The 18,518-nt window shown below is 39.7% G+C and overlaps 1 protein-coding gene across 5 annotated transcripts in view; it reads right to left on the bottom strand.

Annotated features, from left to right (window-relative positions):
• Positions 1-18,518, bottom strand: part of LOC116323617 (syntaxin-1A-like) — a 77,521-nt gene that overhangs the window by 9,789 nt on the left and 49,214 nt on the right. For all 5 annotated transcript variants that reach the window (XR_005608101.1, XM_031743982.2, XM_039598022.1 and 2 more), the window contains exons 4-6: positions 15,601-15,675; positions 10,595-10,668; positions 9,933-10,041 (exon numbers count right to left, since the gene is read on the bottom strand). Coding sequence is in view for 4 of the 5 variants with exons in the window: in XM_031743982.2 (XP_031599842.1) it covers positions 9,933-10,041; positions 10,595-10,668; positions 15,601-15,675 (258 nt within the window). In the remaining variant the exon portion in view is untranslated. The remainder of the gene's footprint in view (positions 1-9,932; positions 10,042-10,594; positions 10,669-15,600; positions 15,676-18,518) is intronic.

The raw sequence follows: 18,518 nt of genomic DNA, 5'->3' as shown, positions 1-18,518 counted from the left end.
GCAGAAAAAGGGTTTAAAAACAGATATAATAATAGAAAAACTGCTAATGCAGAGCATCGTCCATGATCTTGATGTCAAGCCACTGATCTGAATGTCGTAGGGTAAATATGTGTTCATACATCTGTCAGTATTTAACCAGGCATCTCAAATTATCTCCAAGCTAAGGTTCAGACAGAAAGCCATAAACCCTGCAATTCAAGCATTAATGGGCCTACAGTTAAAATATTGCTTAACTACAGGACTGAGCCATCTCTGACATTTGCAGGCCAGGAGTTTTGCATTTTTCTGATCCAGCCACACTAATGTGAACACGATTAATGGTGTAAAATATCTCGAGAAACTAACAGTTCAGTTTTTTGCTCTGTGTATATCCATTTGATGATGTGTTTTGAAGCTGTAATTGAAGCAAAACATTCACGGCCTCTCTTCTTTAATCCTATCAGCACGTTTCATTAACGTTTGAACGAGGATCTGTGGATACTCTAAAACCCACAAGTTAGATTTTTTTCGCGTTTGACAAATCACACACGGTAGCTCGGCGACTGCAGCTGAGTCAGAGATATCAGTCTGCATCTCATTTGTAGTAGCTGAGATTGAATCTGATACTCGCTGATCATCCTTTGACATTTCCCCTTCAACTGACAGACAGGCAGAACATGAGTAAACACGGCTCGTATTCATTTGAATATGAGGTTTGTGTAGTTTTCTTAGCATGAGGAGCAGAGAAAGACGGAGAACTATCACCTACTTATTCAGCAGTTTATTAAGTTTGCTTTAATATTTTCTATCTCCCATCTCTTTCTGTGTGACAGCATTTCTTATGGCTTCTTTCTGCTGATGAGTTTGCGCCTCATCCATCTTTATTTTCCCCGACAGAGTTGCCCTACTTTACAAACATTTCCCTACACCTACACTAATACTCTCGTTTGAGCGCTGAGTTTGCATGCAGCGCTGCTCCGCTTGGGCTCCATTACTGCCCCACTGTTACTGTAAGTCATAGTCAGACACTATCAGCATCATTTCCAATCTTTCCTTTGCACATTTTAAATCCTCTTTAGGGCTGCATGTAAATACAGGACTTTCTCTCTTCCCCGTGATGACCCATCAAAGAGTAACTCGATGTACAGAGCTGAGCAGTTAGTTTAATTTTTCCCGGCTATGGTTAAAAAAACCAAAAACCAAAAAGCAAGCCAAAGAAATCTAAAAAACCTTTAAACAACCACAACCACCCTAGTGGTGAGAGAAACACTGAGTTTTTTTACTAAATAGAACTGCAAGAAAAACTCATGCAGTCTAGAGAAAAAGTTCAGAAATATTGTTGTAAAAATGTGTTTAAATCATCAAAACTGCCCAATAGGCAAAATGGCCAAATTTAGAAGATTACCAAATTAAGTGAAAACACTAAGAAATATATTTTGACTCGCAGCAGGGACAGCACAAGTGCCTTCATGATGGCTGCATTCCATTTTCTTCATACTGGTTCACTGCTGTGGCTTACTGGGATATTATGGGGAAATCATTAATTCTGCCTGGTCCTACTGCGCCACATCACAATGTCTGCCTAGAAAAAGATCTAAAAAGCACGCCATCTATAACTTTTCTCCTACGGCCTCAGCGTCACAGGCCTAGAGAGCAATGGGTGATCCCCTGGCGACCACAGTTTGCTAGAGAAAAATGTGCACGTTGCTTGTGGTTGGGTGAAATTGGTCACAAAGAGGTATGTAGTGCTACACCAGAAACATTCTTGTGATTGCTTTGAACACCAACAGGTTGTTGCAGTCCCCTGTAGTTGACCTGTAGTGTACGACAACTTGCCAGCAAGCTCAGGCAGCCACTTACCAACAGGTCAGGAAATTCTCAATGACTGGAGGTTGTCAGCAACTGAGCCCTTCAAAGTACACTGTGCTAATACAGCGCCTTAATAAATGTATTTAGCTCATTTCTGTCACTGGGGTATACTGAAACAGCAACCACAAAAGAAGCCAACTGGAAGTGCCAAAACCTGCAGTTCATCTAATGGCCACTTGAGGCTGCTTACCCTTTTAACTACTCCAGAGATAATATTAACATGCTCCCAGCCTGGTACAAAAATAGTTTGTGTCTCTACAGTGAATTTCTGCTTTCAAACATCTCTCCGGGGGATTTATTTCTTCCCTTTGTATTTTGTTCAGGGATAGAGTTATGATTGCTTTGACAGAACGTTATCAGCAATAGATGTCACCAAGGCTTCGCCTCCACTAATTTGAGGCACTGAGCTGGACCCCGTGGCAGTGTGTGTGCCGCTGGTGCCTTCTGGAGTATTTTTATTGGAATTATGTGACAAATATTATGACCCGCTATGAGGTACAGCCCGTCCAAGACTTATGTGCTCCAGTTTGGTTCAGTTTAGAGAGAATTTCTGTCTTTTTATTAGTCTGCTACATACTGTAATAATTAGCTGCTATATGCACTCACCAACTACTTAATTAGGTACATTTATTCAGCTGGTCATTAATGGAAATATCTAAAAATGTCTAAGCCCATCATTAATATTTTTATATTTTCTGCTAGTATAACCTCACTCCAAGAAGAAAAGCACTTAAATAAATTAAAGAATTTAAAGTATTTTATAAGAAGAAAAAGCATCAAAGCATTACTTAACCTTTCAATAAGGGTTAGGATGTGCTGATGAGTTACAACACAGTGACCTCAGTTTATTGCAGTAAAATGCGCAGCACTGCTAAAAGTAGAAACGCTGAAGAGTGATGCTGAAAAACTTGTTAATGCATTTATTACTTCAAGGTTCTACTTTAGTAATTCCCTCATCAGGTTTTTCTAAAAGTTGAACCTGAACAGACTTTATTAAATCTAAAACACAGCAGAAAGACTACTAATAGCGACTAGAAAAAGAGACTGTGTTTCTCTTTCCTGTTAAACCCAGAACTGAATTTAAAATCCTTCTGCACAGATACAAGGTCCTGAATAATCAGCCCCCATCATAACATATCACCCCAGCAGAGAACTCTCAGACTGCTAGATTGTGACTTGCGGTTCCCACAGTTTGCAAAAGTAATGGGAGGTGGCTATCAGGCCCCTCTCCTGTGCAACCAGATTAGGCTCAAAACATTCCTTTTTGACTCATAGCTTATAGTTAAGGATGGATCACGTCACCCTGAAGCATCCCTTAGCAGTGCTGGTATATTCAGGGGATGAGGGACTTCCCATAACGCAATGAGCTCTTCTTCTCCACTCGCCCCTTTTCACTCCTGATGTGTTTACATGCCACTAATGCCTGTCATTAACGTGTCTCTTCTATAGTTTCTTTTCTCTTCTCTTTCTCCTCAGCCCTGCAGTCACAGCAGATGGCCGCCCCTCCCTGATCCCTCCCCGGCCATGGCAGGAGGTCTCTTCCCATTAAAAGAGAATTCGTCTGTCTGGAGGTGGTGTTTATTGGACTTTTCTGTCTAATATTGAAAGGTTTGTTTTTTCCTTACAATATGAAATGCGTTGAGATGACTGCTGTTGGTGCTATATAAATAAAATGAGTCAAATTGAACTCAAGACTATTCAAACTGGAATTCTTTGGGGAAATTGTTTTGTAGATCAAAGAAATAATTTATAGTAACCCTGACATGGTGTGACCAGTTCTTCTGTCTGATATTAAAAAGAGTGTAGAGAGATAGGAGTTTGACACTTTGTGCTTTGCTTATAACGATGATTTTCTTAACTTGAAAAGGCAAATAACTCCAGCTCCTAAAATTTCAAATAATTAGAAAAAAAAAACACAACTCAATTCATTCACAGTAGCTTAAAGTAACAGACCTACACGGCTTGCTTTGTAAACTCTTGTCATTCTTTCTCACCACTCTACCCCTGGGAGGGGATTTTAGAGGCAACAAAATCTGGATTCATGATCTAATCAGCGTGTGTGAGAATGTGTGTGATGAAGACTGGTGGTTGCTGTGGGGCCTCAGAGACAGAGCAGGTAGCATGATGGTGACTGATGATGGTCGGGAGTCAGAGCCGATGATTGCCTTCACGAACAGAATTTTGATGAAGCCGCACGCAAGCATCCATGGCAGAGTCCATTCACATTTCTCTTTATATACACAGAGCGCATCATGTGCAATTCAAACTTCATATCCATATCAAACCAATGAATTTCATTTAGTTGTGAGTAAGTGGTTGCACAGTTTCATTACCATGCTTAAGAGACATGTTGAGCAATAACATTTTAGCGGCTTGACAAATTGGGAGGATGAGAACGAGGCACAAAGACGAGCGAGAGGCCGCATTCACTACATCGCTGTGATCGGTTTCCAGTCCTCTCTGATAATAATCGCTCTAACATCAGACTAAAACTACAACATTAAAGAGGGTCAGAGAGGAGTGACAATGAGTCATGCATAATCATGAAGACAAAAAAATTGAGGCATGCTACCCTACACTATTTATCTCACTTCCTACACACACACACACACACACACACACACACACACACACACGTTCCTCATAGTTTTTTTGGTTTTTTTAAGCCATGACAGGCTCTGAGGGAGGCTCTTAGCTGTTACCATGGAGACCTAAACCCTGAGAAGCCTAATATGAAGCCAAGAAGTCTCACTTCACCCATGGTGTTTATGGGCTATTAAATCATTGATACTATGTTGCTACCAGTAACAGCATTATTTCATTTCCATTGTTATATAACACAAATCAAGCGAGACCCTCCAGGAGCAGAGAGAAATGGCAAATTGCACAACCAAGCACAAGAACAAGAAGTGTAATTTTCTTTTACATTTGGCCGATCTGCACCCATGTAAAGGAGATCGATCTCTTTTGTTCCTGAGGCAGGAATGTGGCGTACATCTCTGTCTTTTCCGCTGGCATTGCAAGCACGCTTCTCCTAAGCTAAAAGAGCGTCCGCTGAGAAATAAAACACAACAATCAAATGTCAAAGAGACCCTGCAATGCCTGTGACCAACATCCACTCCACCCTGCTGGCCTGGCCTCTCCGCTCACTGCTGCAAAATAATAGAAGCAAAATAGCATATCAAAATATGCATTTTCAACCAATAGTAAACTAAAATGCAAACACAGTGGATTAAACTGCACTAAAGTGCTTTAAAAGATTAGATGAAATTCCATGGGTTAGTTCAGTTTTGTAAAATGCACTCACTTGCTGTCGTTCAAGAAATAATAAAGATTTATATTTCTCTAATATTCAGCTTTTGAATATGAAAACATACTGTATTAGCTGAGCATGAATCCTAAAATCAGAAAAGAATTCAGAGCCTGTCTCTACCTTAAATGAATAAAACTGGAAAACCTAAAGCTGTAAAATCACTAACAAATTCATTCTTACTCTTTTTCAAGTGAAAAGAGTGAAGTAAAGGCCGCAGGAATGACGTGGACCCAGCTGAAGAGAACGGTCCAGAACAGTCCGTTGGCGTGGTGTTGTTGCAGCCCTGTGCTCCACAGGCTTGATAATGATTTAAGTGAAAATAGCATACGGTTCTATGGTTTTAATAATGTGTCTCTGATACACTAAAACTGTTTGAGTTCATGTCTGAAAAACAAAAATTTTATTTATCAAGCCATCCATTTTCTTTCACTTATCCATTTCAGGGTCGCGGTTGGCGTGGAGCCTAACCCAGCGGGGTAAACCCTAGACATGTACCACAGGCCTAACAAGAGACACAGCCATTCACATCCAAGATCAACTTAAAGTCACCAATCAATCTAACATGCATGTGTTCAGACAGTCCCAAAGAGTTCCCGAAGTGAAAGTCACAGGGAGAATATGCAAACTCCACACAGAAATGCCCCGACCAGATGGTGGATTTGAACTCAAAAACTTCTTGCAGTGAGGCAACGGGGCTAAACACCACAACACACAGTGGTGTTGCCCAAATTTTATTGATAGAGATAAAAATCCAGAAGAATAGATGTATAGAAATGCATTTTTATTAGAAATGATGATATTTAGGACTTTAAAGACATTATAAGGTACTGAAAAAAACATACTGAAAAGAAATCTGTGGAGGAAACACCAAAGACGGCAGTTACTTCTCCAGTTTGGCTGTTGTAAAGGAGATGATAAGTGTGTTCATGCACTGACATGAGTGCACAGCTGAGGTTCACGGCTGTTGTCGCAGATAAATCTAACACTTGAGGCAAAGATACATGTGAGTAAATTTATTGTTTTATGGGTTTATTGTAGCCTTCACATAACTTGACATGACAGCCGTTTTTGCAGGACGAGCCAGAGACACTAAACACTACCAATACTGTCAATTTTGCTCATTTGTAATAGACGTAGGAAAGAAGAACATAAGGGTGAAAAGAAGTTATGAACCTTCTTTTAAAGCAAGAAAGTTGTTCTCAATTACCCGAAATAACTTCTTTACTAATAGCAGCTAGTGGTGAGACTTGCTTCTAGAAAGACTTTTTTAGGGTCACTGTTGATCATGTTGTGATGTGTTTACATCACAGTGTACCTTTCCTGTTTTCTTTTTCATGCGTGTACCCAGCGGGTTTGAGTAGGAGTGAACAGGAAAGGGGATGAGCAGCAGAGGGAACATCAATACTCAGTCTGTCAGAGCAGACTGTTTCCCTCTGTGTGACACACTCTCATTGATTCAGACGTGCACACATACACATGTCAAAGGTGCAGGCACAACAGAAAAAGGCCACTTGCTACATCACCCTAAAGGATTTAAACAGTGTTAGATTCAACTATTATGGACTTCTTCTCATTCTTAAACCCCTAAACTCCAAGTCTGTCTCTATTTCATACTGATAATTTCCCGTTCTTTCTTTCCATCTCCGTTCTCCCTCTCTGTAACTAATCCCTTCCTTGACGACAGGTGAGATCAGCTAAGGCCTCCTGTGACTCCACCACCTGACAAATCAAATCCAAATGGATCTAGATGAGCTCAAGGAAAAAGCGAGTCACATGCATGTGTTTAACTTCCCTAGTGGATTTGCGTTGTTCTTTTTTTTTTTTTTTACTTTGCCCGTTGTAGTCTACATATACTGGGTGGAGCTCACGCGTACAGACTGGTCACATGTGTCCATCTAAACTGACAGATGGCCAGAGGAAATGACATCTATGCCAAGCGCCGTGGAACATAACTGCCCTTGCTCTCCTCTGCTATTGCTATTACATGAGTCACTGTCTCTGGATGCTCGTGTGCATGTGTGTTTTTATAAAGGTGACTCTATCATGATTGTTAGGGGCAGCTGGCACAGTGCGGTCTGCTAGGATGCTGTGTCAGAGGCCGTGCGAGGTGCCTGGTCCAGGAGCCCAGCGCCTGCAGCTAATACCTGTCAAATCACATTACACATACAGCGTGTCACGAGTGAGATGAGCTCAGATCTGAGCTGCAGCAACCTGGCATGTGCATGCATATGGGTGTGGGTGTTGGTGATGTATGTGTTTTGGAAAGTGGTTTCAGCGTGAGGGTGGTTGTTTTGGTACACTACACAAAACAATTCAAAATAAAATATGGGTGTGGGAAACTGAAATTTCTCTATAAACAAAATCAATAAAAGACTGCATTTTGTACTCTTTTCTCCACAAGTGTTACTGATGACTCTGTGGGATGATAATGGTTGGACACACTCTCCAATTTGTATTGTTTTATGTGTGTGTGTGTTCAAGTTTAAGCTGAAGACATTCAAATGCGACTTGGAGAGTGAATAAATTTAATATATTTATAAATTAAACTTAAATGTCAGCCCAGCTGAGCGAATGTTCTATGAATAACGATGTGCTGGGAGCTGTTGGAGCAGCTGCGAGATGTTGCGATGATGAAGTTTTCCTCCTGCCGGAATTCAAAAAAAGCAGAGACCTTGAAAACAGAAAATGTCAAAAGAACCTGCGCCTAGAATTACCGCGCTTCTTGCTACACAAGTTTCTCTGACTGAATTTGATCAAGTCAATCAATTGAAGTTTGAGTGGTCATGGTGAGTGATAAACAGTGTGCAGACATACTAAAGGCTCTTTCGAAAATGGTGGATACGCCTCAACTCTGCACACGTGCAATGATTTTTAAAATTTAAAGTGGCAGAAAATGGGTACAGTAGCCCAGCTGGATGGTAGATGACTTTAAATACCATCCAAAGTAACAGGTGCGCAAGAGTGGCAAGCAAGAGGGTGGAGGATGGGTGGAGTGTGTGGAGACAATAGTCAGGAGTGATTTGTGCCAGAAAGATAGCAGCAACAGTAACAGTGTTTACAAGATGGTGACACCTGCTATGATCGATGGTTTATAGATGGTGGCGCTGATAAAAACACAGGAGGCCAAGCTGGAGGTAACAGACCTAAAGATGCAAATATTTTCACTAGCAGTGGCCAGATAATTAGAAATGAGTGCATGAGAGGGATAACTCAGGTTAACAATTTTGGAGACATATTTAAAGACGCAAGGTTGAGATGGTTTGGACATGGTCAGAGAAGAGATGGTGGATGCATGGGGGAACTGATGCTGAGCTGTTAAGCAGGAGGAGAAGAGGATGACCACAGAGAAAGTTCACAGATGTAGTGAAGGAGGTCATGCAGACTGTTGTTGTGGCAAAGGATACTAGGGATAGAATGAGACTAAGGCTATGTCCATACTAGCCCGGATAAATTTGAAAACAGCGTACACGTCTGCAAACGCTCCACGTCCACACTATCATTTTCATTCGTTTTCACAGAGTTGTGCGTCCACATTAAAACGGCCAAAAACACTTACGTTTCAGTACTGCGCATGCGTGAAACGCAAGACGATTTGACATTCCTCATTTCTGTCTGCCGCTTATTTACTTTCTGGCTCTTTGAAACGTCGCGGCAAAATGCTGAGGAAAAGCACCGAGTTTTTTAAATGGACTAACAATGAGGTGGAGCTGTTGCTGCGAGTAACACAAAAGTACAAAGTTGAGTGAGAGTTAAAGAATTTGAAGAAAAGCTATCTACATGTACAAACTGATATTAGTGTTTAATAGGGCTGTCAACTGCTGTGTAATGCCCTCCGCTTAGTCACATTGGTCACATGACTGCATCACATGACTAAAATGTGTCATCGTTTTCGCTGTACACACTGCGACGTGAAAACAATGTTTTCAAATGTATCTACTTTGGAGAGCGTTTTCAAAAAGCTCAGTTTTCTTTGAACGAAAACGCTGTCTTAGTGTGGACGGAAGGCCAAAACGGAGAGAAAAAGATGCGTTTTTAAACGAAAACGTTTTAGTGTGGACATGGCCTAAGGCACATTATCTGCTGTGTTGACCCCAAAAAGGGAGCAGCTGAAAGAAGAATAAGGAGTGCGTCACCGCCAACTGAGACCCTTTCTGTGTTTGGATGTTCTCTCTGTGCCTGTGTGGATCCTCCAAGGCTTCTCTGGCTTCTTCCCATAATCCAAAGAAATGCATGTTAGGTTAATTGGTTATTCTAAATTGATGTAGGTGTGAATGTAGGCATGAATGTTGCTTTAGGCCCCAGTGCCAGCAGGGATAAGCTCCATCTCCCCTAAGTTGGATAAACAGTTCAGAAAAAAAGGGATGCAGATCTCATTTTCAGCCTAATTAACATGAACTCAACATCTGAGCAATAAGAGGGAGGACAGATATGAAGAGGACGATGCTTGGCCCGAGGATAAAACACATGCTAGGAAATGTGGGAAAAGTGATTATGACAGTCTTTTTTTGGACAGATGACTAAAGCTGACCATTTTGTTCACAGTGTAGCAACAGCACACCTACACAAGAGTTAGATGTTATACTGTACAATAAGAGGGTGTGTTCTAGGTGGGATCAGACAAACCAGATAGAAAATACAAATCAGAACAGCAATTAAGATGTTTTTATCTGGCATATGAAAATAGATGTAGATGTTTGAATCCGTGCAGTGTTCACATGGGTACAGTCAGTTTGAGGGGTGGTGGTGGCTTTAGCCTCCTGTGTCTACTCACTAATCTCCAGTTGTCTCTGAATGCGTCCCTTGCAGCGCTCCCTGTAGTCCGACTGAGTGGTGTTGTATTCTGACATCACCTCGACAAATTTACGTGACAGTGTGGAGTGCTGCAGAGACAACGAGAAACAACAACCCACTTCACCTGAGTCCGACTGATGCTGCTGCCAGACAGTAAATAAGAGAAGTAAGAATAGAGTCAATGCTACGTGAACAGGAGTGTAGCAAGTGTAGCTGTGTACCAACTGCATATTACACACTAATTACATGAAAATGTAGCGTGTTTCAACTGGAAATAGGACAAACAGGCCCAACAAGTATATTCAAAGCAGTTAGTATAATACTATATTATGAATACTAAAAGAAACACTTGATATTTTCATTGACACCATTAATCCACATTGTAATGCAGTGAGATAATGGATGAACCTCTCACATGTGAGTTTTATTTGAGATTACGGTTAGAGTTGGGGGTTTGAATGCCATGATGTCATCATCTGTGAAGTTGTCTCATCTTTGCTGATTGGCTGAGGGAAGTCCAGTGATTCTATGTCCTCACAGAGTGGGGAGGATGTCAACTAAAGTACTCAAATATGGCTCACCGTCATGCAGTAAGATGCAACTGGGGCACAGCTGTGATTCTGCTGCTTCCCTGAACTGTACCTGTGTTTTACGTATCCTCAGGTCAGCCGATGACCTGTTCTGCCCCTCCTCTTGCTCAATGGTTTGTTGGATACCTGGGCAAATGCACAAAAGTACACATTTGATCAACAGGCAGCTGCTCTCCTTGAATAAAGCCTCCAATGCTGCTGGCTGCCTCTAGAGATTAATTAAATCATACACAACGTACAGATTAGATGAATTAACTAAGATAGCGATGATTTAGCTGTTCAGCAGTAGTGGAAATAAGGGTATGAATCCGTTGATGATACCAGAGGAAAGACGAGGAGGTTAATAAAAATCAAAAATGAACTGTAACCATGAGAGCAGAACTGTGCTCACAAATCCTCGTGGTACTCTGCTAAATAGATTATGAGGAACGGCAGTTCATTTTGTGTGCAGATCTGGCATTTTGTCCTGAGGCTAGAGCAAGAAAAAAGGTCCAGAGGTTATTAAAAATACAAGAATTCAATATCTGGAGACCACAAACATACACATCCAAATTTATTAGAAATCCGGCTATTTGTTTTTGAGATACCTAGTTACAAGTTGGACAAGGGAAGGATGAACTGTTACAAGAGGAAAGGCTAGGAGGTCAAATCATAATCAATATCACTCTGGAGGCTGTGAATTTTTTACCGCATTCGGTCAATGGTTGTCAAGCTGGGAGTGAAAGTGCTGGACACTTTGTCAATAGGGGAATCAAATTCTAATTCAACACCTGTAATCAAGTGGATGTGATCTATGATCTATGTATTAAACTATAATTATAACCTGGGGGGTGGTTATTATATCTAAGTATAATAATGTAGTAACGCACTAAGATTGCCATACATGCATGACACAAAGATTAACTAATCATACGTCAAATCAGTCACTAAGATGAATAATTGATGATGTGGTAGAAGCAGTGACTATTAAGAAATTCATCAAGGTACAAATTACTGGGGTGACTGTTCCCTTTCTAGCTTTTCAGTGACATTTTAGCATGTAATAAGCACTTTTTCTTGACTGCTTCTTCACTGTCACACATCAGGAAGATGCTGCTGAGCATAATAATGTAAATGAAAGGCCATCAGAGGCCACGGGAAGTACTGTTGCTGAAATATACAGAGATGTAGCTTTCATTTAAATCCAGCTTTTCATTATTTAGGATGGGATTGGATGGCTGATGAAGGCTGCTACACCTTCATGGACACATCTTACAGTGAGATGTGTAGCTACACCTGACTTGTTACTGTAAGGGTCTGTGTTCGTTTCTATTTATACACACAGCCTCAGTATAACAAACTATCACAGCTCATAGGGTGTTAAAAACACGATAACTCATAATAAATTACTTGCTTTCAGGATCTCTGAAAAACGCGTACATTTAACATCCATTTATCGATCGGTCCTGATCGATTCAGCCACTGGGGATGCTTTCTTTTTGCCAATTAGCTACAACTGTGTATTATTTGGAAAACACAGACAGGCTAGAGGAGTTGCTTTATTTATTTAACACAATAATTGGTTGTGTCACAAAGGAGACATTATATTTTAATTGTTCCAGGAAAATCCACAATGGGTTTTTGATTTACTTTAACATAATCAGTATTATGCATCAGTTAGAAATCATTTCAAATTGGATTTTTGCCTTGAATATGTTTCCAAAACCACTGAGAGCATGATTAAATCCACTCTTTGAGCTTGTTAAGTCTGTGTCTTCACAGTGCCAGGCTGCTCTCAGTACAACCTAAGAGTATTTATAACTCTAGGCACATATAGCTAATTAGGTACGTCTTGTCCACAGCACAGAAAACGACCCTTTGCTTCACTACTCATACAAGTTTTTTCTTAATAAACAGTTTAGGTGCATGAAAATAAACCACTAGCACAAATGCAATATAAGAGGTCCTTAACAGCCAAAGCAGATTGTATATGCAGTACTCAATGCAGTATTGGTATGGTGAAATTAAAAATGCTCATTAATACTATAATTGCCCATCTTTACTCTTAACTGGAAAGCTATTGAAAAAGGCATTTGGTACATTTACCAGTTTTTTGGAGGTACAAAGAATTTACCTTTTAATTGTCTTATTTTTCAATTTTGCTATTTTGATGCCCAATACTATTTCTTTGAATTCTTGGTATTTCTTGAAATAAACTGTCTTTAAAACTAAGTGAACAATTCACCTCACGAGTCACTCTAAAGCAAAAATAGGACTGCAATCACCTTACAACAAATTAAAAAGAAATAAATCACTGGTTGCCTGGTGATTCCAGTATTCTTTTTCTGCTTTTGCCCACTAATTGCAAGTAGCAGTCTTGCAAATAATTGACATCAACTATAAAATTCGAACAACACGTTGCAATTAACTTGAGTCAGTCTCTTTGCAATAGGACACTTAACTCAACTTTATGTTCATTTTGATTTACCAAGATCCACCTCTGCAAACAGACAACAGATGGTTCAAAGACATTTTGAATTATTCATAATGGTTAAAGAATACACATGAAATACAGTGGAGAAAATAATTATTTTCTGCTAAATTTGTAGTTTTGCTCACTTACAAAGAAATTTTTATAGCAGTTTCATTTTAAAGGAGGGAGACATGATATCAGAAAAAACACATTACATGAAACATATAGATTGAATTGCATGTCACTGATTGAAATGAGTATTTGATCCTGAAGCAAAAACAGGAGGAGAACACCTTGTTGGTGAGCACAGCGGTAAGTAGTTTAATTGTTCTTGGTCACCAGGTTTGCACAAATTTCAGGAAGGATTTTGATTCACTCCTCTTTACAGAAACTCTAAATCCTTTAGATTTCTGCTGCTGCTCGGTGACTTAAAGTTTCAGCCCCCTCCACAGATTTTCTACTGACTGAGGTCTGGAGACTGGCAAGCCCACGCCATGACCTCAAAGTGCTTCTTATTTAGCCACTCCATTGTAGCCTTGGCGACATGTTTTCGGTCTTTGTCATGCTGTGTAATCAATGGTGTTCTGGGTGACTGTGGTTCAAACTGCTTTTAGATCATGAATAAACTCCTCCGGTGTAGTTTTGTGCTGATCCACCACTTTTCTCATGATCATCCTGACCCCACGACCCATGAGGGTAACTGATGGACATTTTATATTGATTCCATTTCCAAATTATTGCACCAACAGCTGTCAACGTCAATTCAATTTTATGTATATAGTGTTCACCAAGCTTCTTGCTGATAGCATTTTAGCCCATTCCAGCCTTATGCAGGTCTACAATCTTGTACCTGATGTCCTTTGACAGCTATTTGATGTTGCCCATGGTGGTGAAGAGGTCAGGGCAGGTGTGCTTTATGCACATAATGAGTTGATTCACTGATTCTGATTTGTATGCCACATCCATGCTAGTCTGAGTTCTCGCAGGGTAGGAGGTGATCAAATACTTATTCACTGAACAGCATGCAAATCAATTTCTAACTTTTATGTGGGGTTTTTTGTGTTTTTGGTCAATATTCTGTCTCTCTCTGATAAAATGAAACTATCATAAAAATTAGAGACAGTTAATTCCAGCGAGCAAACTTAGCAAATTCACCAGGGGTTCAAATAATTATTTCTCCTACTATATATGAAAGTAACTGCTGTTGGTCCCTCTTCAGGATCTATCATAGTGTGCACTCTGAGGTCACTCAGTGAAACACAGAAAGCAGCAACACAAAGGTATCCCGTGGCATCAAATGACGTGAACTGGAGTGACACAGAGGCCTATGATACAAGGCCTGGTCTGCCTGACAGCACTTTGTCAAGCGTGTGCATCCCGATACATATATGTGTGCTTATCTTTGTGTCTCCAGGCTGTAGGCATGCCAGATGAAGTATAAGGCAATCATCTTCTAGTTCTGTACACCGAAGTATATATTTTATCTTCTTTTAATAGAGTATACAGTTATTTCTTTACAATATCTAAAAAAGTGTAAAAGGTTACTGAAAATGTTCTGTTTAGTGGATACAGAAGTTTTCATGACACACAGTTTCAGAAATGCCACATAAATATTATGAGAAAAATATTCAAGAACAGGAAAGAAAGGGAATAAGAAACTGATGTAATTTCAGCAAGATAAACAAAAAAGGTGGAAAGGTTAGTGAGAAATCTTAGAATGAGAAGATTACAATCCTCTCTCAAACACACACAGATACTATTTATACATGATGGGTGTGTGATATTCTGCTAACAAACAGCATGCTACTGTAAATTTAGTCGGTGTCTTCGTACAAGTGTGAATAAAACTTTGTATTCGTTCATGCATATGAATCACAGCCACCACCTCTATGGTGAGTGACACTAATCCCTCTGCCCACTGAAGAACTGAATCTATGAGTGTAAACCAAGTTGTCTGTCAGCTGCCAAATGCTATACAGTTCACTGTCTCATTATGTCTCGCTTGTTACCCACTCTCCGATCCTAAGAAAGTACCAGGACCACGAGATATACCACTGTGCACACATACAATAAACAGGGCAAGAAAATTATTTTACATGGTCATTAACCAGTTAATTGGTCTCTGCAATGTATGAATTAAAGATATTCAATTTGCTAACACGCTGAAAATGCTTGTCAGAATCTCTATAGTCCCATGTTGGCAGTCCAAAGCCCTCATTTTTCAGTTTACAGTGATGTAAGTCAAGGAAAAGCAGCAAATTCTCACATTTGAAAAACTGCAACCTTAAAATATTTCTGACTTTTTGCTTTAAAAGGAGATAGAAATTAATCATTTTATTCCTGGTAGTTTCACTCACAGTTATTAGAAAATTCCTCACATCCTTGTAGATAAAACAATTTTAAGCATTTATTACATAAAAACCCTGTCATACTAAAAAGTGCAATAATTTTTGGATGCCAATCAGAGTTTTCGGAACCAAATGGTCACTAATTCTCAGAACAAGGCACATTTAAAAACATTAAACAAATGCAAAAAGTTGAAGCAGCATAGAAAATAATGTTAGTAGTGGCTCTGGCAGGCAAAAAGAGAAAGAAAATATACTCACTCTTTAACTTGGAGCGTACTTTGTTGGCCAACTTCTTGATGTCTGCCATAAGATCCTCAAGTTCAGCTTTAGTTTCTGAGGGGAGATGAGACAAAAGGAGAGGATGTGTTCGTGGATTATATACTAACTCAGCCAAGCACATAAACCACTGGGAAATACGATTTCACAGGCACCGACTCCATACTGACACACAGGAAGTGTCGCTCCCAACAGAGACAAACAATTCATCACTTTCAGTCCACAGCAGCACAACTCATCCTTCTTAATGCTTCTTTTCTATAGAGAGTAACTACATCCTTCCTTTTCTCTTGCAGTCTTTCGTCTTCTTTCCAGATTTACACTGTTAAATATTCACATTTATATTATAGAGACACAAAGATGCGGATCAATGAGTGTGGAGCCGGTACAGAGCCAAAGAGTGGCAGGGCCACTACAAGCTAAAGTATGGCCACCCCACACAAATAGTGGTGGAGACCCTAAGGGGCTTGCACGTGTTAACTTCAATGGGTACCATTTCTTTTTTCTTTTTCCTGCAGTGCATTGCCATGAAGAAAAATCAAGGCATTAGTTTGTGTGCCAAAGTAATGATTTTGTCCTGGTCCTACACGGTTTCCTACTTTGCCCTCTGGTGAGGACAAAGATGTGATCGTAGCAATAAGTCAAATCACAATGGATGAAAAATCTGGCCTACAACAAGATGAATTTAGTATATTTTAGTATATACTGTATATGTTTGATATAGATGATGGAGTTACTAATACATTTAAAATCTCTGCCGGCAGTTTATACTGATCGATTAATGAGTAGAAAATGTTCAAATGGAGAAAACAGCAGGTACTAGAACTGGAACAACTGATGTAGCTTTGATCAACGATGAAGCAAAAACATTTGCTAGTTTCAGGTCAAATGAGTATATATTATAGGAAACACAATACAGCAAAGTGATTAACTTTGGTCGAACAGGGAAAAAGGGAAAATGTCTCTTGTCATACCTTCCCAATGCTGGCTAGTCATTAGATTGCCTAGGCAACAGGCATAACCTATCGTCTTTACTGTGCTACTCTAAACTTTCTGGACGCACAACAGTAGCCTAAGCGTATGATAATCAGCCACATTTTTACATTCATGTGAAAATGAACTGTTTACAAGAGGGACCAAAGTTGGCATCATTTGCTGAAGAGAGTGAGGTTCTTGGAACAGGACACTCATGAGGATTCACAGAAAGGGAAGGTCTGCACTAAGTGGAGAACATAAAGAAACGAAGAATGATGCCTTCACCCTTCTATCCAGCCATCCATGGGCATGTTTAACACTTTATTTTGTGAGCACAAAGGAAGTTTTTCTCTTCAGTGAAACCTTCAAAAGTCAGCAGCAGTGAAGGGCCCACTCGAGTGCTTTCCATGTAGTGTTTTTTTTATAATAAACTGAAGAACCAACTGTTGCTCATTATACTTTCAGCTGAGGCAAACATTTTCATTTTGCTTCAGGTTATCACAAATGTGAAAAAAGCACTGGAAATACATTTTATATTCTCTAGCAGTCAAATTTGTGGCTTTTTTCATGTAAAAGGGCCACTGAAGCATTACCCATTGCCTGTTTAAAGGCTGAATACATCCATTTACACAGAAGATGATTCATCTTTTTTCATATATGGATCTACATTTTCTTGTAAATGTGCAGAAGTGCATTTTCATATTTTTTTCCATGTGCATTCATCACCAACACAACCTCAATTAACCTCAATTTATTTAGGGCATGCTATTTTGCTGTTACAGTGAAATAATTGCATGGCCTCATATTAGAAAGTACGTGGTTAATTATTTGCTTTATGACAACGACAGCAGTGGAGGAAGTAGCAGGGAGATAATAACATTTACAGGGCTGTGAAAAAGTATTTGCTTCCTTCCTGGCTTCTTAGTTTTATGCATATTTATCACACTTAAATGTGTCAGATCATCAAACAGATGCTAAAATTTAGAAAAACATAAACTGATTTTATTTATTAAAGGACAAAAAAGCTCTTCAATCTTATTTGACCCTGTGTGAAAAAGCACTTCCCTCCTAAACCAGATAAGAACTCAAATCAAGATCTGTGATAATTGTGAGTTTGTCACATCACTGTGGAGGAATTGTTGCCCACTGTTCTTTGCAGATGCAAATTGGCGCCTCTATGATGTCAAAACAACCTGACCCATCAGGGCATGGACAGAACACCTCTGGTTTAATCTGGAAATCCAGATCATTTGAGTCCTGCGAGTTGTTGTGCAGGATCTCTGCTGATGCTGCTTGTTCTATTAACCTTCCCTAGAACGCTCAATAGGTCTGAGAACTTGACAGTTTGGAGGCCAAGTCGACCACATCTTTGCATTTTGTGTTTCTTTCAGCCACCAGTTAGTTTTTGAAGTATAGCAGGATGAAATGTGACAATGAAAACTGCCATTTCCATGAGTTTGGTACATATCAAAGCAATATTGTGTTTACACAGGTGCATCCACTTACAGGTGTCCACAGTAGCTGTTGCAAATTCCACTTAAATCTTCTTACAACTGCCCTAATGCAAATTAGTATTAGCTTACAAATGCTGTTTAAGGGTTAAAGTAAAGTGCTACCCATTGCTTCAATTTTCACTACGGAGAGGAGAAAAAAAAAAGTCAGAGAAAATGGAAAAGCTTTCACACATATTCCCTCTCTCTATCACACACACACTCTACCCTGGAGCATTAACTGCCATTTTTAGCACATTGCAAGGGGGTGAGAAACTCATTTATCATCTTAATGCCATAAAAGAACCAAATCTCCATATGTTAACAAGCTGTAGGAGGCCAGCATACATAAAAGATTCTTCTAAAAAGTTATTCCGGTCAACCTATTCAATCAAACCAAACCGCCTGCAGTAGTTCTTTCTAATGAGTTTGTTT

The sequence above is a fragment of the Oreochromis aureus genome, linkage group 14 (assembly GCF_013358895.1).
Source record: "Oreochromis aureus strain Israel breed Guangdong linkage group 14, ZZ_aureus, whole genome shotgun sequence".
Classification (NCBI taxonomy): Eukaryota; Metazoa; Chordata; class Actinopteri; order Cichliformes; family Cichlidae; genus Oreochromis; species Oreochromis aureus.
This window is presented reverse-complemented; position numbering and strand designations above follow the sequence as displayed.